General features: G+C 57.4%; 1 protein-coding gene across 1 annotated transcript in view; it reads left to right on the top strand.

Annotated features, from left to right (window-relative positions):
* The window catches only part of Kiaa0319 (KIAA0319 ortholog), a 42,246-nt gene extending 26,113 nt beyond the window's left edge, over positions 1–16,133 (top strand). The window contains exons 8-15 of the mRNA XM_077801555.1: positions 2,587–2,738; positions 4,531–4,669; positions 5,251–5,410; positions 8,824–8,966; positions 10,338–10,460; positions 11,454–11,544; positions 13,581–13,672; positions 15,955–16,133. Coding sequence (XP_077657681.1) covers positions 2,587–2,738; positions 4,531–4,669; positions 5,251–5,410; positions 8,824–8,966; positions 10,338–10,460; positions 11,454–11,544; positions 13,581–13,672; positions 15,955–16,133 — 1,079 coding nt within the window. The remainder of the gene's footprint in view (positions 1–2,586; positions 2,739–4,530; positions 4,670–5,250; positions 5,411–8,823; positions 8,967–10,337; positions 10,461–11,453; positions 11,545–13,580; positions 13,673–15,954) is intronic.
* The last annotated feature ends 8,907 nt before the right edge of the window (positions 16,134–25,040 follow it).

Genomic DNA, 25,040 nt, shown 5'->3' with positions numbered 1-25,040 from the left:
CAGGCGGGAGGATGTGGGGGTGTGGAGTCATCTGGGCAGGAGGTGACGGGAGCCTTACTGGAGGCCGAGAAGGTGAGAAGAGGGAGAAAAGGGACAGTTGGGAAGACCCTGGGGGCGTGTGTTCTCAGGACTTAGACATGCACCGAGGGTAAGAGAGGTGGCATGATGCTGGGAGGATGGCAGTGTGATGGCACCAAGATGCATGACTTTGGCATGTGGGTGGGTGATGAGGGAGATCGCATTCACAGAAGAGCAGCCGTGGGTTTTAAATGCAGATTTGGACATTTTGAGTTGGTGACAATGACATGTCTGGGCAGGGTTCAGGGAGCATATAACTGGAGTTCAAGAGCACAGACCAAGGGGAAGTGCTGGACCTGCCATGGACCTACGTGGGACCTCGGTGTTGTTTTCTACAGGACTTTGGGCTCAGTTTATGCCTGTTTGTCTCTATTCTTCATCACCTTTCCCCCTTTTCACTGTGGAATTAAGTTTTTTGTGTCTTTTTTATATATATATATGTGTGTGTGTGTGTGTGTGTGTGTGTGTGTGTGTGTGTGTGTGTGGTGCTGGGGATTGACCCTGGGGCCTTGTGCATACTAGGCGAGTGCTCTACCTCTGAGCCCCATCCTCCTCTAGAATTGAGCCTCCTTATGTGAACCTCGCCCCCCTCCCCATGTCCCACCCTCATGGAGTGTGGTAAATGAGATCCTTTTTTTTTGTCCTGGGGATCAAGCCAGGACCTGTGTGTGCTGGGCAAGCACTCTGCCCCGAGTCCCATCTCACTTACGGAAGCAGGAAGCCTGGGAATGGGACCAGTTGTGTCTGCTGCAGTCTCCAGCCTGGGGATCAGGGATATTAACAACCCATTGGGCTCCATCCTTGGTCTCCTGTTGCGATGGGCAAAAGGTACAACTTATGCAGTCCGGGGGGGGAAATAAAGAATGTCCACACACTTCTGCCCCTTTCAATGCTTTATGCACTCAAATCACTCAATACAGTTTCACTCTATAGGTTCTTAATCAAGAAAATGAGAATCCTTAATGCTGGGCACTGCATAGACATAATCAATTCACAGCAACAAGTCTAGATTGATTAATTCACAGCAAACAATTCTAGACTAACCAATTCTAAGCACTGCAAACACACTTGATCATGACAGGCTCATGACAGGCATTCCCTCTGCATGCCACGTTCAAGTGTCAGATCAGAAGTCTCAGCCCTAGGCCCTAAGTCCAGCAGATGCCCACTCACTCAGACCTCAGCGATCAGGTCAGGAACCGAGGCGGGCTTCTCCTGGGGTGGAGCCGACGGCTGGCTGAGGAGGCGGTCATGGGGAGAAGTCCTTTTCTCACCAGAGTCAGGAGGCTGCTGTGGAGTTTGAGAGGTGAGAACAACGCAGAGGATCAGGCGGAGGGGAAGAGCTGGGAGGTCAGTCCAGGTCCTCAGCAGGCTCTCAGGCTTGTGTGCGTCAGTGTCGGCTGGCTGGACGTCTGCTCATTTGCTCCATCACTTAGACTGAATTTGGGGCTTCTGACCACCCTTTCAATCCTGCCACCGGGTTTCTCAGTGATGTCATTTGCCCTGGTGTTAAGGCATCTGGTCTGGAGGTCCTCACCCTGATTCTCCTGCCTCTCCCCCTTATTGGGGGCAAGGACAACGTGACAGAGACTTTGCATTGAGCTTGTCAGGGTGGGGGGAAGTGACTTGTTCATGTCAGGGCTGTGCCTCGTGCCCACACTGGAGGGCTCCGTAGGCACCTGGTGAGACCGCAGGTTTCAAAGTGGAGTTTTTAAATGGAGTTGCTTAGGCTCAGGCCCAAGGCCATCCTCACACCCCCTCACCCTGTTTCCTGCTGCTGCCTGTGGGGAGGAGACTCTGGAGCCCTCTGAACAAGCGGGGTTCGCCCTGCAGCAGCCTCCTCTCCAGACCAGCCCTGTGCCTTGGAATGACCCCTCTGGTGGCACTTGTTCCTGCTGGTGCCCCAGCCTTCTTTCCTGGGGTATTAAATCAGAAATGGCTCTCTGCTGTCTCATTTCTATCTGAGACCTCATCAGAGGAGGGAAGGGCTGATGACTTTCTACCAGTTTGACAATACTAAAAAGTCCAGACATTTCTGCAGCCAGACGGTGTGGATCAGTAAAAGATGACCCAGGGTGTATTTACTTTGTTTTTATTTTTATTTCTTGGCCGTGTCTTGCACCTAGTAGGCAAGATCTCTACCACTGACCTATAACCCTAGAGTGTGTTTTAAATCAAAATGTTTTTACTTTCTGGACCCTGAACATTGTAAGATCAATGTCTCTTTTTAAAAAGAGAAGTAACACATTATTACATATACTAGAAAAGTTCCCAGTGTCCAGGCTGCCACCTGCCCTTTCCACCCCCATCTTAAACAGCTAAGCACAGAGGTGTAAGAAAGTCTATATATTGTCTTGCAGGTATTTGCGGCAGAAAATAATGTCTTTTAAGTATTTAAAAATCTGCATCTCTGCAAGAGGGAACAGTTGTGGGTATTTTATGACCTGCTTTCTATCACCAGCATTTTAAATCGATGTCTCTGCTTATTTTTTGCTGTACTTGACATAGAAAGTAACAGTCCTCCCAGAGCCCGGGCTGGTGGCAGGCACGTTCTCGTCCTTCCCAATAATTCCATTACTTTGGATGGTTCAAGGTCTACCGACGACCAAGGCATTGTGTCCTATCTGTGGGTGCGGGATGGCCAGAGTCCTGCTGCGAGGGCGAGTACCTTGAATGCCAGCCGAGTGCCTGTTTGTGATGTGTCTGTGCCAGTTGCTTGGGCTGCTACAGCAGCACACTGGGGCCCGGTGGCTTGGCCAACTGGACTCCACTTCCTGCTGCTCTGGAGGGTGGGAAGATGAGACCAGGCGCCGGCCAGTTCAGGTTCTGCTCAGGCCTCTTGCTGGCTGGTCCACAACTGCCTTCTCACTGTGTCTTCACATGGCAGGGAGCGAGGAGGGGAGGCACAAGCCCTGCGTCTCTGCTCAGCAGGACACTGATCATATCTAATCAGGGGCCCACCCTAGGACCTCCTTTCACCTTGATTACCTCCTTATGGGTCCTGCCTTTGGGCACCGTCACACTGATGGTCAGGATGGTCAGGGCTTCCACCTGTGAGGTTTGGGGGACACAGTCAGTCTGCAGCAGTGTTCATATCATGGCCTCATCTCCCTGCTAAGGGGCTTGGTCTAAGTTTGAATGCCCCAGGGCCTGGAGGCCAGCGCTGCTGTGGGATCCTGAAATCCTTTCCGCCCCTCCCTGACCACACCCTGGCTGGGTAGCAGAGCAGAGCTGGAGCACTTGGAAGCCAAGTCTCTAGAGGGAATCTTCTTGCTCTTCCCTGTCATTGCTGTTTGGGTCCAAGTAGATTCTCCCTCTTCCTTATGTTATATCAGACATGTCACAAGTCGGGATGGCCGATCCCCTCCGCAGGGGAGGAGAGTGACGCAGAGGTGCAGAGAGCCTTGGCTCAGGTCAGCTAGCTCATCCCTCTGCCTACAAGACCACCCAGGATGCAGCTCCTGGGGCACTTTCCCACAGCCCGCTGTGCCTCCTGTGTTGAGGGCCACAGCCCAGTCGGGATGAAGTCTAGCATTTTGCCAGAGTAATGGTTGAGAGGCGAGTCATTAAGATGATGCTGGATTGATTCAATTGTATATAGACCCCTGCTGTCCACCTCTGGCGCCCGCTACTTTGGAGTTCTTGCGAGGTTTCCTGGGGATTTCAAGTTAGTTGGTGAAGTTCCGGAGGAGGGAGTTCCGGTTGAGGTGGTGTGTTCCTGGAAGGGCCGTGTGGGTGGCGTTCTCGGGAGTTGGGAGATAAAGTTTGTTCCTGCTTGAGTGGCTTTGTGATTTGTGCCCAGCCAGACTGTGGCACTCCTGGGCTTAGGGCTGGGGACCTTCCTTCCTGCCCTTGCCAGGGACTGCAAACTTTCTCTGGAGAAGTACGGAAGGTGTGGTCACAGGGAGGGAGAGCGCTCCACATTTCCCCAGCCCCTCTGGAATGCCCTCTGCCCAGCTGTGGTGGGTCTCCTGGGCTTGTCTTCCTCTCCTCCTTCTTGTGCATCCTTTCCCGTCAGCAAGTTCAGAGCTGGGAATCTGGAGAGTCTGTTCTAATCCTTCGGACCACCGAGGCCCACAGAGCAGTTTTGGTCTGAGGAGAACATGTCGTTCTGGGAGGGAGCCCAAGATGAGAGTGTTATAAGGCAGATACGTTAAATAAGACCCATGAAACCCAGGCCTTGCCCCTGGGTCCTCGCCCTGATTAGGGTCTTTCCCTCTCTTGGACAGAATCACTCATTTGCTAATTCCTGGAAAGCGCTTGGGCCCTGGAAATCCTGCCTTGGACTTTGTGCCCTGGAGCTGTGTGGGGAGGAGAGCCGAGGGACGCTCCCAGCCCAGCCGGCCTGCTCCCTCCTCAGCCTGACCGTCTCATCTCGTGGGTGAGGGTGCTCAGGCTTGGGATCAGAAACCCGAGGTTGACAGCTGCCCTGTGCATCCTGTTACTTCACAGGATGTCATCGATGGCTCTGACCACAGTGTGGCCCTGCAGCTCACCAATCTGGTGGAGGGGGTCTACACTTTCTGCTTGAGAGTCACCGACAGCCAGGGGGCGTCGGACATGGACACGGCCACTGTGGAGGTGCGGCCAGGTGTGTTCACAGACTGAGGAGCTGCCCAGGCACGGTCCAGCTGGTCAGCGCCTGGGGATCTTCACAGATGCAGCCGTGGTGGGGGGCCTCCTGTGGCTGGAGTCAGCCCTCGGCCCACTTCCTGCCCTTGTGATCCTCACTCCATCATCCAGCCCCGTGACTTGTTAAGGACAACTGTAGCTGGCAGCGAGATCATCTTGACACTTTTGTTATCCTGCCAAGAGACAAAGACTTAACGTGTCGTGGATGCAGGGACGCGGGGCTGGGATGCCCGGGTGGGGGAGAGCTCACAAGGTGGCCACACTGACCCCCACTGTGGGTGGACAATGCTCAGGGCACGAGGTGGGGGTAGATTCTCTTTGGTCCTGGGCAAGCATGGGGGATGCTGACATCTCAGATTAGCGCAGAGGCTCAGGTATGCTGGGAAGAAAAAAGACAACAAACAGGGATAAAACAGAGAAAGTACTCCCCATCGCAGTCTCTGTGGTGTCTGGAAGAACTGTCCTGGAAGCCGGGTGTGGAAATCCCGCAGGCGATGCCTGCCGCCTCCAGGTGGAAAGCCCTGGGCTCTCTCCTTCCAGACCCGAGGAGGGGCGGCCTGGTGGAGCTGATCCTGCAGGTGGGGGTCGGGCAGCTGACAGAGCAGCAGAAGGACGCCGTGGTGAGGCGGTTGGCCGTGCTGCTGGCCGTGCTGGACTCGGACATCAAGGTCCAGCGGATCCAGGCGCACTCGGATCTCAGGTACCTCTTGTCGGCTGAGCTGTTCCAGTGCCGGAGCTGCGGACCCCGGAGGCCAGGATGGCGCTGTCGGGCTTCCTCCCTGCGCACGCCTCTGGGCTCCTGCGGCCCAAGCTTCTCAGCTTCCCTCTCTCCAGGGTTGGAGTGTGTGAGGCTGAGCTCCTGCCTTTGGTGTTTCCATGGGGTTCGTTTTGGTCTTCTTTTCTGGTACTGGATTGAACTCAGGGGCACTCAGCCACTGAGCCACGTCCCAGCCCTATTTTGTGTTTTATTTAGAGAACAGGGTCTCACTGAGTTGCTTACCACCTCCCTGTTGCTGAGGCTGGCTTTGAACTCAAGATCCTCCTGTCTCAGCCTCCACAGCAGCTGGGATTATAGGAGGCGTTCCCCGAGGAGCAGGGCTCACTGGGATTTGTTTTTAAATGTTTATCCGACTGAGTGGAGGGGAGGAGAGAAGGAATATGGGGGAAAACCCACCATGCACAGTAATCCCATCAGCTCGTCCCCTTGGGCTGGTTTTCCATGGGACTGATATTTACTTAGAAAAGTGCCCAGTGAAACACATCCTAATTATTACTACCATTATTGTCATTGTGGTGATTTTTCGGTGCTGGGGATTGAGCCCAGGACCTTGAGTGCTAGGCCAGCCTCTACCCCGAGCTCCTTCCCAGTCCTGTATGTATGTATGGATGGAAGGATGTGTGTAAGTTTGGCAATGGAAATTTAACCCAGGGGCTCTTTACCACGAAGCCACATCCCCAGCACTCCCACGCCTTTTTACATTTTTAAATTTTGAGACAGGGTCTCATGATAAGTTGCTTAGGGCCTTGCTAAATGGATGAGGCTGGCTTTGAACCTGGGATCCTCCTGCCACAGCCCCCCTGCACCCCCACCAAGTGGCTGGGATTACAGGCATGGGGTGCCAGGCCCAGCCCCCTAGTTACTTTTTACAGAACTCTTTCTAAAACACAGCATATATTTCTCTTACTTAAAAAAGACCAAAAAATACTGAGTCACAGACTTTTCTGGAAATCAACAAAACCAAAAGTTGTTCCTTTGGCCAGTCAACAAAGTTTATAAAGATTGACCAAGAAAAATCCAGAGAAGGCTCAAATTGTTAAAGCCGGAATAAAAGAGGGGACAACCTTACAGAAATGGAAAGAACTTTACAGAGATGCTCTGAACGCACGCCAGCCCACCAGAGAATCTCATGAAATCGAAAACCCTAGAAGGACATAAACAGCAAAAAAACTTACTGACAAGAAATGACAAGTCTAAGTAGACCCACGTGCAACAGGCGGAGACTGAAGAGTAACAAAGGTCCCCAAACGTCCCAGGACCAGGCGGCTTTCCCAGCGAACCCTGCAAAATGTTTAAAGGGTTAACATAGCACTTCACAAGATTCCCCCAAAATAGAAGCTGGGGAACATTTCCCAATGGTGCTGTGAGGCCAGCTCTCCCCCAATCCTCAGTCAGAAAAGGACGCCACAAGGAAAGAAAACTGTAGGCCGACTGCCCTTCCAGTGCAGAAGCACAAACTGGTGACAGAATACTGTCAAACTAAACTCAGCCCCTGGTGAGAAGATAGGCCAGGACCAGTGTGCCTCGCCCAGGGATCACGGCCACTTCCATGCTCAAGGGCCAGCCTGTGACAGGCCACGCGAGGGCACAGAGCGCAAAGCCCAGCCACAGGCGCTGGAATGTGGGGACGAGTACATGGTGTACTTCATCCATGGCATACGTTAAGGGCGCCTGAGTGGCAGGCTCTGCCCTGGTGCTAGGCACAGAGAGAGAGAGTGTGAGCGGCAGGCTGCTTACCCCGTAGGCACACCCTGGGCGTGAGGCCCTGTGTGGCCATCCCTGAGCTTGCTCCACGGCCCACTCCTGGATTGGTCGCTGCAGGGACAGTTAGCAGACATTGCACTGGTGGCTGCTGTAATCTGGCTACTGGCTGAGGATATATCCATGTCCATCTCCTGTGCAATAAAATCAGACCTGCTTCCTGCTTGGTCTCCCGAGGTCTGGATTAGCGACTCCGCAGCCACCCTCTCCTCTACCATGTTCCGTGGACCTCCTTGCTGGATGAGAGAGCCCACTCACTGGAAGCCCAGTGCCCGAAAAAGAAACACTTGTGGTAGAACTGTGTCCCCCACGTGGTTTAGCCAAGTGCTGACCCTGGTACCAACTCAGTGGGAAACTGAGCTGTTGCAGAAGTATGTAGTTAATTTAAGATTAGGTAGTATCAGGATAGGTGGCTCTCAACCCATGTGCCTGGTGTCCTCGTGAGAAGAGTGGAGACACGGGTACACAGGGAGCGCCACAGGACAGAGGGGTCAAGAGATACAGACAAATTTGTTGTACTTTTTTTTTTTAAACAACATTCCTGGAAAACTAACAGATCTGAATAGTTATTTCTCTGAAGATGTGCAAGTGGCCCAGTAGCACGTGAAAAGATGCTCTTCATCATTAGCCACTAAGGAAATGCAAATTAAATCCCCACCTTGACACCACTCAGCACCCACTGGCCGACCAGGGCAGGGCAGGTGCTGGCAAGGACGTGGGTACCCTGGAACATCTGCCTGGCACAGCCCTGTGGAAGGTCTGGTGTTCCTAAGGATGCCAATCAGAGCTGCCATCGACCCGATGACTCCACTCACAGGTGTACACCCAGGAGAGACAAAAACCTGTGTATGAATATGCATAGCACCTAGTCATAGTAGAGAAAAAGTGGAGAAACCTGAACGTTCACCAGCTGAGGAGTGGATAAAACAGCGATCGAGCCGCACAGCAGATGCTGCAACGCTGCGAACTTTGAAAACACTGTGCTAAGTAAACAGCCAGACGCAGAGGATTACTGCATCGTGTGAGTCCATTTACACCAAGTGTCCAGAGTCCTCAAATCCCTTATAAAGAGAAAAGGCAGACCAGTGGTTTTCAGAGTGTGGGAGGAGGAGAGGGGAAATATCTGCTGATGGTCTGGGTCATCCTTTTAGGGTGAAGAGGCTGTTCTGGTTTAGACAGCGGTGATGGTGGTGCCAGTCTGTGAATGTACTGGAGGCCATTGCAGTTGGGCTTTAGAGGGATGGGGTTTAGCTTAGGGGTAGAGCATGTGCAAGGACCAGGGTTCAATCCAGCACCAAAAACAAAGGAGGGGAGAAGGCAGGCGCTCCTCGTGCGCGGTCTCCTCGCGTGTGCTGTGTCTGCTTGCACCTGTGCATCGGGCTCCCCTGTGAGGCCTCTCCCAGCTGTACCTGGAGACCTAAGGGCCGTTATTTATGAAGAGAAGCGATTCCTGGCCGCCGGCGAGCCTGCCTTCCCGCCCAGCTCCCGACAGCACAGGCTGGTGGCCAGGCTGGCCGTGCCCCGTGGCCCTGCCTGACATGTGCATGTGGCTGTGCTCCGTGTCTCCTCTGCAGTACCACGCTCCTGTTCTATGTGCAGAGCCGGCCTCCCGCCCAGGTCCTCAGAGCCGCCGACGTGGCCCGAGCCCTGCACAGGCGGCTGTCGCGGGAGAAGGCCGACTTCTTGCTTTTCAAGGTCTTGAGGGTGGACACAGCAAGTAGGTTGTGTTCTGGAATCTTCTAAAAGAATCAGACTCGCCGGTGGTGGATACGATATGGCTTGCAGGCACAGGGAGAGGAGTGGGTGGGGACACCCAGGGACTTGTTCTGCACTTACTTCTCAAGGTGTTTCCTGCAGCACACATCTGCCCACAGCCATGTCTTAGAAGGAGATAGAGAGCAACAACAGCCAGGGTCTCTCTGTTTTTTTTTTTTTTTTTTTTAGAGAGGGTCCTCTGTGTTGCCCAGGCTGGTCTTAAACTCCGGGGCTCACACTCTCCCCTTGCCTCCGTCTCCCAAGTGTCAGGATGCAGGCACGTGCCACTGGCCTGCCCGCGACACAGCTTCGGTGCGCCTCCCATGTGGACCCTGCTCTCAGTGCCTGCTGGCCACCCTCCAGGACACCCACTGGTCCACAGTCCACAGTCCTGTCTTCATCTCATGAGCAATATGAATGCACGTCATGCTGAAGTGGTCATTTCTGTGAGGGTCACAAGGGACACGATAATATTTGGGCAGTAAAATTTATTTCCAATAAATTTATTTCCAACAAATTCTCCAATAAACTATTATTGACTTTCTCCATTATAATGTAGAGTAACTTGATGTAAAAAATCTTCTTTTTTTCTGGCTACAAAAGTAATATTTATAGTTGTGGGAAACGTGGACTATCCAGAAGACACCGAAGAGGAAAGAATCTTCCAGATGGTGAAGTCTAGAATTCACACCACTCAGAGATGACTCATAATATTCTGCTATTTCTCTCCAGTTGCTCCATCTCTGTGAACATGTAATACAATCAGGATGATTTGATGTCTGTCTTTCTTTTGAGACCTGGGGATTGAACCTGGGCCTCACTCATGCTAGGCAGCGCTCTACCCCGAGCCGCACCATGAGCGGCACCCCCAGCCTCATTGTTTATTTTAACTGTGCTTTTAACTTCATATATGGTCATTTTCTCAACTAACTCCTTTAAGCTTCCCGTTAGGGAGATGCTGGTGGCTGTGTGGCGAGCCTCCCTGGGCGTGATCTGCAGTCATGTGACCCGCCCTGTATCCATGGACTTTAGGATTGATTTTCAATAATGTTACAAGGCAGATATTGTATCCAAGGAGCTCTGTGACATTCACACAAGAGCTCTGTGCACAATCCCAGTCAGTCTCACTGGGTGCATTCTCAGAATCCGCTTTCCTGGGCCAGAGGTGGCACGTGTTTGCTGTACGGTGTGGCTTCTCTGCCATTTGCTTCCTGATGAGGAGGTCACAGGTCCTCGGTCCAACCCCATACAAGTGCTCAGGGCCTATGCTGCTGGGTGCAGAGCAGGGAAGCCAGGGCCTTCCCTGCGGCCCTCAGCTTCCCGCCCCTTGCAGGCTGCCTTCTGGAGTGTTCTGGCCACGGCCGCTGCGACCCCATCACCAAGCGCTGCATCTGCTCCCAGCTGTGGATGGAGAACCTGATCCAGCGCTATGTCCGCGATGGGGAGAGCAACTGTGGTGAGTCCTGCCATTGAGGTGGCCTTGGCAAGGAGCTGCAGGGCCACCGTCCTATCCCAGAGTCCTCCCCAGGGCTGCCTTCTGGCTTATGCCTCCAACCTCCCCTGGAGGAGTGTCCTGCGGCAGAGCTGCTTGCCAGCCCTGGCCGGCAGCTCTGAGAAGGGGCTGCTGTGGCCACAGGCCACGTTTCCAGATTGCACCTCCCTTGGCTCCAGCTCAGGGGGACCTGCCTGAACTGGACCAGGATGGAGACCCAGCCCACTCTTCCGGGCTGTCCTCCAGGCAGGCACCCACAGTGGGAGCCAGGGCCTCAGCAGGCAGGGCTGGGTCCCTCCATCTACTCTGGGGAGAAAACCGTATCCGATCAGTGGTCGTCCTCTAGGAGTGGATTTGTGGTTTTGATGGGAATGATGGGCCGAAAGAATGGTCAGCGCTGACAGCCAGATCACATCCTGCCTCACATGGCACAAGCAGGCAGAGCTGCCACCTGGGCCACGATTCCAGGGAGAGCGTGTGACCTTCACCCCAGAGCTTTAACCCAGCTCAGCTTTGGCTCCCGCGGCTCCTCTGGTCCTCAACTGCTGGGCAGAGCCCTTGTCGAGCGAGGGCCCAGGAGGAGGGAAGACGGGGCTCAAAGGTGTCTTCATCCACAGGCACTTGGCTTCATTAACACCACACCAGGACCATTTTGGGGGGAGGGTCGTGATCTTGGGGTTCTGGAGGGACTCGGCTGATGGCCGCAGTGTGTGTGGGAGGGACATTATGCTGCTTAATAGGTTGATTTGGTCATTTTAGGTCACTCGGTTCTCTAGTCAGCATGAAGTATGTGTTCCATGAGTCCCTGGACCAATGGGCCGGAACAGGGCCGTCCTAGGTGTTGATTACTGACGTTCTGCCTTGCTACTCTGCACGGCCTCAGAGATCACTGCGAATCCCCCGCGGTGCTGTGTGCAAACAGCCCACAGTTCCTACCCCGGCTCTCTCGTTTTCCAGAGTGGAGCATATTCTATGTGATGGGGCTGGCTTGCGCTCTCCTAGTGCTGGCGGGAGGCGTGACGTGGCTGTGCATCTGCTGCTGTCACAGGTACTTGCTGGTGCGCCTGTCCACGCAGAACCAAAGGTGCCTCCCTGGGCACCATGTCTTGCCGTGGTGGGCTTGCTGAGGTTTCTTAAGTTGCGGACCTGTCTGATGGTAGCTTTTATGAAGACAAGCTAGTCCAAGAATTTGATACACATCTGGCCCAAGGTGCAGGAGCCTGCAGAAGTGGATTAATACTGGAGGCTGCTTCTCCTCCTGAAGGCTCTCACTTTCCAGAGGGTCCAAGTTCTCCCTCAAATCCAGTGTTATCCTCACTAGCTCAGGTCACTTCCCCAGAGCAGAACCTTGGTGGCCTTAGAGGTCTCAGTGGATAAAAGAGTTCTACAAGAACACTGGTACAGACTTCTAGAAGAAGACTTCAGTTGTTATTGCATGAAACAACATCCTGATCTATATGAATCCCTTTTATTTTTAGGTATTAGAGATTGAACCCAGGGCGCTTTACCCCTGAGCCACATCCCCACCCTCTTTATTTTTTATCTTGAGACAGGGTCTTGCTAAGTGGCTGATGATCTTGAACTTTCTATCCTCCTGCCTGAGCCTCCCAAGTTGCTGGGATTATAGGTGTGCACCACCAAGTTGGGCCTGAATCTCTTTTAACCTAATATCACCAAAGAGAACCTTGCATTTGTTTTTCTTTCTTCTCTCCAGGGGGTGCCCAGAAGCCCCTCGGCTGCCTTGTTGTCTGAATCTCCCTGAGCCCTGCACTCGGCCCTCTGTGAGACTAGGGGGAAGTGGTTACCTAGTCCTTAGGAGCCTGCACGGGTCCATTTTTCTATGAGTCTCTAAAAATGTGCTCCAAATATGTGATAAAGAGTAGGTGAGCTAAGGCGGGCACACGCCCGTGATCCCAGTGGTTGGGGAGGCTGAGACTGGAGGATCACAAGTTCAAAGTAAATCTCATCAACTTAGCAAGGTGCTAAGCAACTCAGTGAAACTCTCTCTAAATAAAATACAAAATAGTGCTGAGGAGGTGACTCACTGCTTGAGAGCCCCTGAGTTCAATCCTTAGTAGAAAAAAAAAAAAAAAAGTAGATGTACTAAAACCAACAGTTTCTTTTCAGAAGTCGCTTCTACTCAAGTTTTACCTGTGCTCATGGCCCCATGGTAGGATGGCGAGGGAGAGCCAGGCCCAGGCCCAGGGAGAGGCTGAGGTCCGTCAGGTTTTCCTGGTGCCACCTGGGATGGGTCCCGTGCTGCCTGTGGCCCGCAGCTTTGGGTCCTGGTATCAAGCAGACGGGGAGGGTGGTGACATGGCTAAGGCCTGTCCCGTGTCATCTCGTGTCATCTCGTGTAGTGCTCCCAGCAACCAGAGAAGAAAGGGACCATCCTTGTCCCCATTTTACAGGTCAGAACATGGAGGCACCGCAGTCTAGGAGAATTCTCAAAGCCAGAGCTAGGAGGTTCTGGCCTAGGGTGAGAGGCCCATCTCTTATTCACCTCGAGATCAGAAAATTGAGATTCCTCTTTGTTCTTTACCTACCTTGGCCTGGTTTTGAGGTGTTTTCAAACCGTCTTCCAGCCTGGTTGTCAGGCGCTGTGATAGAGTGGAGGTCTGACCTGTTGCTAAAGCAACGACTAAACTCGGGAACGTCCTGTAGTATAATTTCTGCTGTTTTTCCTCCTCTGACTGCCAGTTTGACTCCTGCATCTTTGACATTCGAGGTGCTAATGCTTTGGGGGAAGCTTGCTGACCAGGCTTCTCTCCTTAGTAAGGAGAAGCTCCCTGGACCCATGGTTTGGGGGCTGCTCTCGGGGCTCCGTCCCTCAGAGCCTTGGCTACGGGCCCAGGGGGTGGCTCTCCCACTCCCGGCACATTCTCCTGCTGCTCTCTGCAGGGGACTTCTGCGAGGCACGTGCCGGCCCTGCTGGGCTCCAGCTGCCCCTGGTCTCACGGTGAGGAGCTGAAGTGTCAACTCCTAACACCAGAGGCCAACACCTCCTCAGTGTCTGCTCCTCAGTGTCCCCAACCCTGGGTCCCAGTGATGGATCTGAGTTGAGCTTTTCATTGTTCCTTTCAGACAAAAAAGGACTAAAATAAGGAAGAAAACGAAGTACACCATCCTGGACGACATGGACGAACAGGAGAGAATGGAGCTGAGGCCCAAATACAGTAAGAAGCCCTCGCGGTCCCCGGGCCCCGCGCCACCTCGCCAGGGTGTTTGCCAGGGAGGGAAATGGCTCAGTTAGGTAGGAAGAGTGACCCGGATGGAGCCTGCGATGACAGCCAGCGCCTGGGTCCTGGGACCTGCCACGGGAGCACTGTGGCCTTAGATAGTGCCATCTTGGCAGAGAGCTTTAGGCCTCGATGGTGAGGGACGTGAAGTGTCTGTCATCAGTCAGCTCTGCCCAGGGACCCCAGGGCAAGGCTCCTTGGCACCCAGTGCCTGGCTCTGTTCCCTGTGGTGGCAGGAGGCACGACACAGTGTCCCCCAGCTCCTGTGTGAACGCTCGTCGCTGTTGGCCTGCCAGACCAGAAATGCAGCAAAAGAACATGTAGACCTCACAAGCCCGCACTCTCCGGCAGCTGCATTAGCTCCGCTCAGGGCGCCCTGCACGTGGGCCTCTCCTGCCCGCCTCAGTTGGCTTTGGGAGCTCAGTATTAACTGCGGCCTGCTTCCTGTGCCCTCTCTGGCCTCTGCGGCTGCTCAGCCGGGCATCTGTGGATCTGCCATGACGCTGGCTTTCAGCTAAATTCATGCTCACACAGGGACATACTCACTTTCAAGGTCAAGAAATGCAAACGCTGCCCACTCTCAGTGTTGCCCCTGCACAGTCCCCGGGTTCCCTGGGATGGAGGGAGATGAACCTTCACCTACCTTACCAGGAGCTCAGCCTGAGGGCACATCAGACCCTGCAGTGCTGGGAGTCCTGTGGGAGCCTGGGGAAGCCTGAGGACAGAGGCCAGGACTGCCTGGGTACACCGAGTGTAGTCAGAGGCTTTGGCAGCAAGAGCTTCACTGCAAGTTCAGAGTAGTGTGCATTTATTGAGTGCCCACTGTTTACATTACATAGTTGACGTTGGAGGTGCTCCAGAGTGACTACACCTAAGAGCTCAGGGTCCTCTGGCTGCATTAGGTCACCGCTTCCCACTTGGAACATGCCCACCCCCTGGTGTCTCTGTCCTCCTGAGGCCCTTCTTACCCAGGTGCAGGACTCAGTCATTGGAGCTCACCTGGTCCCCAGCTCCAGCTGCCAGTCTCCTGCTGTCTCCTCCACCCTCGTTCAGATCCTCACGGTCTCACCTCTGAACTGTGTAATGACAAGGGCTGAACCGTGCTGGGTGCTTGCCGCGCACCTGACCCGTAGTTCTCATCCATCCACATGTCCCTAGACCACAGTTCCTCCTGGGTCTGGACATGGGCAGCACATTCGGTGCCCGGTGAGGGCCAGCTCCTCCTGAAGGCACCCTCTCCCCATAGCCTTGCACCGTGTGTGTGGGGGGTGGGGGTGGGGGGTGCCAGGGGAGCTCTCCAGTGCCTCCTTGATTGTGACTGTGACCCCATCTGTCACCTCCCAAAGACACTGCCTCTCAGGGCCTTCTCCTTGGGGGTAGAGCGTTTCGAGGGGACGTAGCGTGGAGATCACGGCAGCCTCGTCTGCAGTCCCCCGGGCCTTTTCCTCTGTCCCGCAGCCTGTGCCTTTGCCACTGTCTGCCTCTGCTGCGGGGGGAAGCCGGACTCCACGTCCTGCCCTGGCTCCGTGCTTCTCTGGGAGGCCCCGGCTCCCACTCGCTATTTCCTGTGTGAATCGTTGGCCACGGTCTGGTCCTGAGTCTTTCTGGGTGCTGCCCGTAGTCCATGCCCGTGCTCTGTCTCCCCAGCCAGATCCTCCTCTTGCCCAGCTCCCAGCTAGATGGAAGGCCCCCGAGCAGTTGGGGCCCCTCCTCTAGATTGAGGTCGGTGTTTATTTCTCGTCTGTGGCGCTGTCTGCTCACCTGTCTATGTCTATTCCTTCTCTGAGAGCAGGGATCACTCTCCTTCCTGTTCTGCTCCTCTGTTAACCCCAAGAACTCAAAATCTGTTGAACTATAGAGTAGTCCTGACAGCTCTCATTGAGTGCTCACTCTGTGGAATGCTGGGCCTAGACACTCACAGCACTATCTCACTTGATCCTCACCAGAAACCCAATTGAGAGATGAGGAGAATGAAAGCCCAGAGAGGCTAGGTACCTTGCCCAGGGTCACACAGCTGGAAATTGCCAAAGCTCAGGTGTGACAGCAAGGTTCCTATTGCTGATCACTGGGAACCCCAAGCCACTTGCTCTGCTGAAGGTTCAGGGGACACATCTACGCCCCTTCTGTGACCTGCACCCAGAATAGTGGAGCTGAATGTGAAGAACAGGGCTCATCCCAGGAGGGGTGCTGCTCCCTGAGCCTCTGCTGCTTCTCCCTAGGCATCAAGCACCGCAGCACGGAGCACAACTCCAGCCTGATGGTGTCCGAGTCCGAGTTTGACAGTGAGCAGGACACCATCTTCAGCCGGGAAGGGATGGAGAGAGGGCCTCCCCGGGCATCCAGGAACGGCTCCGTCAGGAACGGGGCTTCCTTCAGTTACTGCTCCAAGGACAGATAGTGCAGCAGCCGGAGACGGAGGAGCCCGTGGGACCCTGTGTGCAGGACCACCGTGGCCTGGAACTTCCAGCCCACTTGCCCTGCACACTGATCCTCTCCCAGGGGCCTGGTGTGCTTCTGAAGGAAGAGGCGGGTTTCTTGGGGTTGAAAATGGAACATGGCTCTTGTGACCGGGAAGCTCCTTAGCAGGCCTGAAGGCCGGGGAACTCCCAGGCTACGCGCGGGCGAGAGCAGTGTGTTTCCAAAGCTGGCCCTGTGCTGATGCCCTTGTCCAGGTGCAGCTTCACACCTGTGTGTGTCTGTGGAACCTTAGAGAGCCTTCTGTGGCTGGCAGAAGCTCAGGAGCTGAGGAAATGGAAAGGGGAGGCCGAACACCCAAGGTAGCACTTAACGTCGCCTCCTCCTTCTCTGAGAGAGAGCCGGCGCTGAGCCCGTCTCACCTGCCCACGTCCACACGGTGGAATCACCAGTTCACTGAACATTGAGTCTCACCGCGGCCGGGCGTTTGGACTGCCCCAGATGGCGGTGACTGTCCCGTGACCCGGGAGCCAAGGTCCTGAGATGCGGTCAGTCTTCATGCCGGTGGCAGGGTGCTGAGGTTCTGGGCCCCTGCGGCACTTTCCATCATAACTGGACCTATATTCACTCCACATGCTTCAAAGTGACACTTATTAAACAGTTTCTGGACCCAATCGATCTTATTTAAACAGCCGTTTCCTCCCACAGAGCAGCACCCAGAGCGTGACCTAGAGTTGGCTGTTGCCTGGCGGTCCTAGCCACCTGTGGTCCTGGGTGGGGCTGGTGGGGGCGTTGGCAGGTCTGTGGAGTGGGGGAGGCACAGGGTGTGGCACAGCGTGACAGCCAGCGCTGCCCTGTGGCTCAGGCTCTGGCCTGCTGCAGGTGGGGATGCCTCTGTCCACCCCGAGGAGAAGCAGGGCCCCTGAGACCCTCAGGCAGGAGTGCGCGGTGTCCAGTCCTCCCGTGGCCGCTCGTGCCATTTAACCCTTTCCACCTCACGGAGCATGACACCCGGTGGTCATGGCTTCTGCAGGTCGAGGTGTGATGACAAAGCCACACAAGCTCTCTCAGCATGGGGGGGCTTTTTTTTTTCCTTCTAAGTCAAGAACTTTCACTTTTTACTTGAAGGAAGCATTTTGCGGGTTCTATTAGCATGTACCAATTGCCAGCCTCACTGTTCTTGTGCCTTGGGGCCATTGTTAAGTTAAACGAGGGGTTACCTTAACATACTTAATGAGATGCTGTGACAATTGGCGTTGGCTGCTACCCGGTGACTACTGGGCAGGTAGTATATACGGCATGGACACAGTGGACACAGGGCGGTTCACTTCAGGCTGGATGGAGGGCAGCAGCATGCCATTTCACCATGCTACTCAAAAGTGTGAATTGCTTATTTCTGATTTTTTTTCAATATTTCCAGACTGCATTTGACCTCAGAAAGTGAAACCAGGGGTGAGAGGGGACGTCTGTGTCACACCTCACGCAGAATAGTGGAACTAAAATGTACAGAAGTGTAATTTCACCTTTACAGTAATTTCTTGGTGTCGTGATTTCTTATGACTATATTTTCTGTATAACTAGCAGGTTCAATACCATCTGTGTATTATAAGGAAAATGTGACGCTTTTTACCCCAGTATTCAGCATCATAGACTTAGATCTGCCCTACCCAGTGTCCAGGTCATGTGGATCTTATGCATAATTGGAAATCACTGGCCTAGGAGACATCAGTCCAAGGGCGATGTCACGGAGCGTGGTCAGGCAGAGGGAGGGGCCTTGCTGTGTCATGACACACATGTCCATGGGCTCAGTGGGCCCCTGCTGCCAACCTGGAAGGAGACAGTGCTGTTCTCGTGTGCAGAGAGCCCTTTGAAGGCCAGGAGGTTCGTTTCTGGCTTGCCCAAAGCCACAGTCAATTCAGTGGTGGGTCGGGAACTGAACACAAAGGCCCACCTTCCACTGCACGGAGAAGTCCTGCCTGCAGGGCAAGTCCTGGGGGCCTCTGGGCCTCCTGAAAGTCCTCCTAGGACTGACGGGAAACCCTTGAGCTATCAAGGGCTTGTCCAAGGACCACAGCCAGGGGACAGCTGGCCCACCCAGGCCTCCTGCGGGAGCTTTGCTGGGCCACTGTCCCCTGGAGCTTGCATTGCTGCTTCCACCCCCTCTGTCCTCGCCATCTCAGCCTGGCCTCTGGGTCCCTTCCACCCCTTCTGTCCTCGCCATCTCAGCCTGGCCTCTGGGTCCCTTCCACCCCCTCTGTCCTCGCCATCTCAGCCTGGCCTCTGGGTCCCTTCCACCCCTCTGTCCTCACCATCTCAGCCTGGCCTCTGGGTCCCTTCCACCCCCTCTGTCCTCGCCATCTCAGCCTGGCCTCTGGGTCCCTTCCGTCCCTTCTGTCCTCGCCATCTCAGCCTGGCCTCTGGGTCCCTTCCACCCCTCTGTCCTCGCCATCTCAGCCTGGCCTCTGGGTCCCTTCCACCCCCTCTGTCCTCACCATCTCAGCCTGGCCTCTGGGTCCCTTCCACCCCTCTGTCCTCGCCATCTCAGCCTGGCCTCTGAGTCCCTTCCACCCCTCTGTCCTCGCCATCTCAGCCTGGCCTCTGGGTCCCTTCCACCCCTCTGTCCTCGCCATCTCAGCCTGGCCTCTGGGTCCCTTCCACCCCCTATGTCCTCACCATCTCAGCCTGGCCTCTGGGTCCCTTCCACCCCTCTGTCCTCACCATCTCAGCCTGGCCCCTGGGTCCCTTCCACCCCTCTGTCCTCACCATCTCAGCCTGGCCTCTGGGTCCCTTCCACCCCTCTGTCCTCACCATCTCAGCCTGGCCTCTGGGTCCCTTCCACCCCCTCTGTCCTCGCCATCTCAGCCTGGCCTCTGGGTCCCTTCCACCCCCTCTGTCCTCGCCATCTCAGCCTGGCCTCTGGGTCCCTTCCACCCCCTCTGTCCTCGCCATCTCAGCCTGGCCTCTGAGTCCCTTCCACCCCTCTGTCCTCACCATCTCAGCCTGGCCTCTGGGTCCCTTCCACCCCTCTGTCCTCGCCATCTCAGCCTGGCCTCTGGGTCCCTTCCACCCCTTCTGTCCTCACCATCTCAGCCTGGCCCCTGGGTCCCTTCCACCCCTCTGTCCTCGCCATCTCAGCCTGGCCTCTGGGTCCCTTCCACCCCTCTGTCCTCGCCATCTCAGCCTGGCCTCTGGGACCCTTCCACTCCCTCTGTCCTCACCATCTCAGCCTGGCCTCTGGGTCCCTTCCACCCCCTCTGTCCTCGCCATCTCAGCCTGGCCTCTGGGTCCCTTCCACCCCCTCTGTCCTCGCCATCTCAGCCTGGCCTCTGGGTCCCTTCCACTCCCTCTGTCCTCACCATCTCAGCCTGGCCTCTGGGACCCTTCCACTCCCTCTGTCCTCACCATCTCAGCCTGGCCCCTGGGTCCCTTCCACCCCTCTGTCCTCGCCATCTCAGCCTGGCCTCTGGGACCCTTCCACTCCCTCTGTCCTCACCATCTCAGCCTGGCCTCTGGGTCCCTTCCACCCCCTCTGTCCTCGCCATCTCAGCCTGGCCTCTGGGTCCCTTCCACCCCTCTGTCCTCACCATCTCAGCCTGGCCTCTGGGACCCTTCCACTCCCTCTGTCCTCACCATCTCAGCCTGGCCTCTGGGTCCCTTCCACCCCCTCTGTCCTCACCATCTCAGCCTGGCCCCTGGGTCCCTTCCACCCCTCTGTCCTCGCCATCTCAGCCTGGCCTCTGGGTCCCTTCCACCCCCTCTGTCCTCACCATCTCAGCCTGGCCTCTGGGTCCCTTCCACCCCCTCTGTCCTCGCCATCTCAGCCTGGCCTCTGGGTCCCTTCCACCCCCTCTGTCCTCGCCATCTCAGCCTGGCCTCTGGGTCCCTTCCACCCCCTCTGTCCTCACCATCTCAGCCTGGCCTCTGGGTCCCTTCCACCCCCTCTGTCCTCGCCATCTCAGCCTGGCCTCTGGGTCCCTTCCACCCCCTCTGTCCTCGCCATCTCAGCCTGGCCTCTGGGTCCCTTCCACCCCCTCTGTCCTCACCATCTCAGCCTGGCCTCTGGGTCCCTACCACCCCCTCTGTCCTCGCCATCTCAGCCTGGCCTCTGGGTCCCTTCCACCCCTCTGTCCTCGCCATCTCAGCCTGGCCTCTGGGACCCTTCCACTCCCTTCTGTCCTCGCCATCTCAGCCTGGCCTCTGGGTCCCTTCCACCCACTCTGTCCTCGCCATCTCAGCCTGGCCTCTGGGTCCCTTCCACCCCTCTGTCCTCACCATCTCAGCCTGGCCTCTGGGTCCCTTCCACCCCTCTGTCCTCACCATCTCAGCCTGGCCCCTGGGTCCCTTCCATCCCTTCTGTCCTCGCCATCTCAGCCTGGCCTCTGGGTCCCTTCCACCCCTCTGTCCTCGCCATCTCAGCCTGGCCTCTGGGTCCCTTCCACCCCTCTGTCCTCACCATCTCAGCCTGGCCTCTGGGTCCCTTCCACCCCTCTGTCCTCGCCATCTCAGCCTGGCCTCTGGGACCCTTCCACTCCCTCTGTCCTCACCATCTCAGCCTGGCCTCTGGGACCCTTCCACTCCCTCTGTCCTCACCATCTCAGCCTGGCCTCTGGGACCCTTCCACCCCCTCTGTCCTCACCATCTCAGCCTGGCCTCTGGGTCCCTTCCACCCCCTCTGTCCTCACCATCTCAGCCTGGCCCCTGGGTCCCTTCCACCCCTCTGTGCTCGCCATCTCAGCCTGGCCTCTGGGTCCCTTCCACCCCCTCTGTCCTCACCATCTCAGCCTGGCCTCTGGGTCCCTTCCACCCCCTCTGTCCTCGCCATCTCAGCCTGGCCTCTGGGTCCCTTCCACCCCCTCTGTCCTCGCCATCTCAGCCTGGCCTCTGGGTCCCTTCCACCCCCTCTGTCCTCACCATCTCAGCCTGGCCTCTGGGTCCCTTCCACCCCCTCTGTCCTCGCCATCTCAGCCTGGCCTCTGGGTCCCTTCCACCCCCTCTGTCCTCGCCATCTCAGCCTGGCCTCTGGGTCCCTTCCACCCCCTCTGTCCTCACCATCTCAGCCTGGCCTCTGGGTCCCTTCCACCCCCTCTGTCCTCGCCATCTCAGCCTGGCCTCTGGGTCCCTTCCACCCCTCTGTCCTCGCCATCTCAGCCTGGCCTCTGGGACCCTTCCACTCCCTTCTGTCCTCGCCATCTCAGCCTGGCCTCTGGGTCCCTTCCACCCCCTTCTGTCCTCGCCATCTCAGCCTGGCCTCTGGGTCCCTTCCACCCCCTCTGTCCTCGCCATCTCAGCCTGGCCTCTGGGTCCCTTCCACTCCCTTCTGTCCTCGCCATCTCAGCCTGGCCTCTGGGACCCTTCCACTCCCTTCTGTCCTCGCCATCTCAGCCTGGCCTCTGGGTCCCTTCCACCCCCTTCTGTCCTCGCCATCTCAGCCTGGCCTCTGGGTCCCTTCCACCCCCTCTGTCCTCGCCATCTCAGCCTGGCCCCTGGGTCCCTTCCACCCCTCTGTCCTCACCATCTCAGCCTGGCCTCTGGGTCCCTTCCACCCCTCTGTCCTCACCATCTCAGCCTGGCCTCTGGGTCCCTTCCACCCCCTCTGTCCTCGCCATCTCAGCTTGGCCCCTGGGTCCCTTCCACCCCCTCTGTCCTCACCATCTCAGCCTGGCCTCTGGGTCCCTTCCACCCCCTCTGTCCTCGCCATCTCAGCCTGGCCTCTGGGTCCCTTCCACCCCCTCTGTCCTCACCATCTCAGCCTGGCCTCTGGGTCCCTTCCACCCCTCTGTCCTCGCCATCTCAGCCTGGCCTCTGAGTCCCTTCCACCCCTCTGTCCTCGCCATCTCAGCCTGGCCTCTGGGTCCCTTCCACCCCTCTATCCTCGCCATCTCAGTCTGGCCTCTGGGTCCCTTCCACTCCCTCTGTCCTCGCCATCTCAGCCTGGCCTCTGGGTCCCTTCCACCCCCTCTGTCCTCACCATCTCAGCCTGGCCTCTGGGTCCCTTCCACCCCTCTGTCCTCGCCATCTCAGCCTGGCCTCTGGGTCCCTTCCACCCCCTATGTCCTCACCATCTCAGCCTGGCCTCTGGGTCCCTTCCACCCCTCTGTCCTCACCATCTCAGCCTGGCCCCTGGGTCCCTTCCACCCCCTCTGTCCTCGCCATCTCACCCTGGCCTCTGGGTCCCTTCCACCCCTCTGTCCTCGCCATCTCAGCCTGGCCTCTGGGTCCCTTCCACCCCCTCTGTCCTCGCCATCTCAGCCTGGCCTCTGGGTCCCTTCCACCCCTCTGTCCTCACCATCTCAGCCTGGCCTCTGAGTCCCTTCCACCCCCTCTGTCCTCACCATCTCAGCCTGGCCTCTGGGTCCCTTCCACCCCTCTGTCCTCGCCATCTCAGCCTGGCCCCTGGGTCCCTTCCACCCCTCTGTCCTCGCCATCTCAGCCTGGCCTCTGGGTCCCTCCACCCCCTCTGTCCTCGCCATCTCAGCCTGGCCTCTGGGTCCCTTCCACCCCCTCTGTCCTCGCCATCTCAGCCTGGCCTCTGGGTCCCTTCCACCCCCTCTGTCCTCACCATCTCAGCCTGGCCTCTGGGTCCCTTCCACCCCCTTCTGTCCTCGCCATCTCAGCCTGGCCTCTGGGTCCCTTCCACCCCCTCTGTCCTCGCCATCTCAGCCTGGCCTCTGGGTCCCTTCCACCCCCTCTGTCCTCGCCATCTCAGCCTGGCCTCTGGGTCCCTTCCACCCCCTCTGTCCTCGCCATCTCAGCCTGGCCTCTGAGTCCCTTCCACCCCTCTGTCCTCACCATCTCAGCCTGGCCCCTGGGTCCCTTCCACCCCTCTGTCCTCACCATCTCAGCCTGGCCTCTGGGTCCCTTCCACCCCTCTGTCCTCGCCATCTCAGCCTGGCCTCTGGGACCCTTCCACTCCCTCTGTCCTCACCATCTCAGCCTGGCCTCTGGGTCCCTTCCACCCCCTCTGTCCTCACCATCTCAGCCTGGCCCCTGGGTCCCTTCCACCCCTCTGTCCTCGCCATCTCAGCCTGGCCTCTGGGTCCCTTCCACCCCCTCTGTCCTCACCATCTCAGCCTGGCCTCTGGGTCCCTTCCACCCCCTCTGTCCTCGCCATCTCAGCCTGGCCTCTGGGTCCCTTCCACCCCCTCTGTCCTCGCCATCTCAGCCTGGCCTCTGGGTCCCTTCCACCCCCTCTGTCCTCGCCATCTCAGCCTGGCCTCTGGGTCCCTTCCACCCCCTCTGTCCTCGCCATCTCAGCCTGGCCTCTGGGTCCCTTCCACCCCCTCTGTCCTCACCATCTCAGCCTGGCCTCTGGGTCCCTTCCACCCCCTCTGTCCTCGCCATCTCAGCCTGGCCTCTGGGTCCCTTCCACCCCCTCTGTCCTCACCATCTCAGCCTGGCCTCTGGGTCCCTTCCACCCCCTCTGTCCTCGCCATCTCAGCCTGGCCTCTGAGTCCCTTCCACCCCTCTGTCCTCGCCATCTCAGCCTGGCCTCTGGGACCCTTCCACTCCCTTCTGTCCTCACCATCTCAGCCTGGCCTCTGGGTCCCTTCCACCCCCTCTGTCCTCGCCATCTCAGCCTGGCCTCTGGGTCCCTTCCACCCCTCTGTCCTCGCCATCTCAGCCTGGCCTCTGGGACCCTTCCACTCCCTTCTGTCCTCGCCATCTCAGCCTGGCCTCTGGGTCCCTTCCACCCCCTTCTGTCCTCGCCATCTCAGCCTGGCCTCTGGGTCCCTTCCACCCCCTCTGTCCTCGCCATCTCAGCCTGGCCTCTGGGTCCCTTCCACTCCCTTCTGTCCTCGCCATCTCAGCCTGGCCCCTGGGTCCCTTCCACCCCTCTGTCCTCGCCATCTCAGCCTGGCCTCTGGGTCCCTTCCACCCCTTCTGTCCTCGCCATCTCAGCCTGGCCTCTGGGTCCCTTCCACCCCCTCTGTCCTCGCCATCTCAGCCTGGCCTCTGGGTCCCTTCCACCCCTTCTGTCCTCGCCATCTCAGCCTGGCCTCTGGGTCCCTTCCACCCCCTCTGTCCTCGCCATCTCAGCCTGGCCTCTGGGTCCCTTCCACCCCCTCTGTCCTCGCCATCTCAGCCTGGCCCCTGGGTCCCTTCCACCCCTCTGTCCTCACCATCTCAGCCTGGCCTCTGGGTCCCTTCCACCCCCCTGTCCTCACCATCTCAGCCTGGCCTCTGGGTCCCTTCCACCCCCTCTGTCCTCGCCATCTCAGCCTGGCCCCTGGGTCCCTTCCACCCCCTCTGTCCTCACCATCTCAGCCTGGCCTCTGGGTCCCTTCCACCCCCTCTGTCCTCGCCATCTCAGCCTGGCCCCTGGGTCCCTTCCACCCCCTCTGTCCTCACCATCTCAGCCTGGCCTCTGGGTCCCTTCCACCCCCTCTGTCCTCACCATCTCAGCCTGGCCTCTGGGTCCCTTCCACCCCTTCTGTCCTCGCCATCTCAGCCTGGCCTCTGGGACCCTTCCACTCCCTCTGTCCTCACCATCTCAGCCTGGCCCCTGGGTCCCTTCCACCCCTCTGTCCTCGCCATCTCAGCCTGGCCTCTGGGACCCTTCCACTCCCTCTGTCCTCACCATCTCAGCCTGGCCTCTGGGTCCCTTCCACCCCCTCTGTCCTCGCCATCTCAGCCTGGCCTCTGGGTCCCTTCCACCCCTCTGTCCTCACCATCTCAGCCTGGCCTCTGGGACCCTTCCACTCCCTCTGTCCTCACCATCTCAGCCTGGCCTCTGGGTCCCTTCCACCCCCTCTGTCCTCACCATCTCAGCCTGGCCCCTGGGTCCCTTCCACCCCTCTGTCCTCGCCATCTCAGCCTGGCCTCTGGGTCCCTTCCACCCCCTCTGTCCTCACCATCTCAGCCTGGCCTCTGGGTCCCTTCCACCCCCTCT

The sequence above is a fragment of the Urocitellus parryii genome, chromosome 8, assembly GCF_045843805.1.
Source record: "Urocitellus parryii isolate mUroPar1 chromosome 8, mUroPar1.hap1, whole genome shotgun sequence".
Classification (NCBI taxonomy): Eukaryota; Metazoa; Chordata; class Mammalia; order Rodentia; family Sciuridae; genus Urocitellus; species Urocitellus parryii.
Note: the sequence above shows the minus strand (reverse complement) of the source record. Positions and strands in the feature narration are given on the sequence as shown.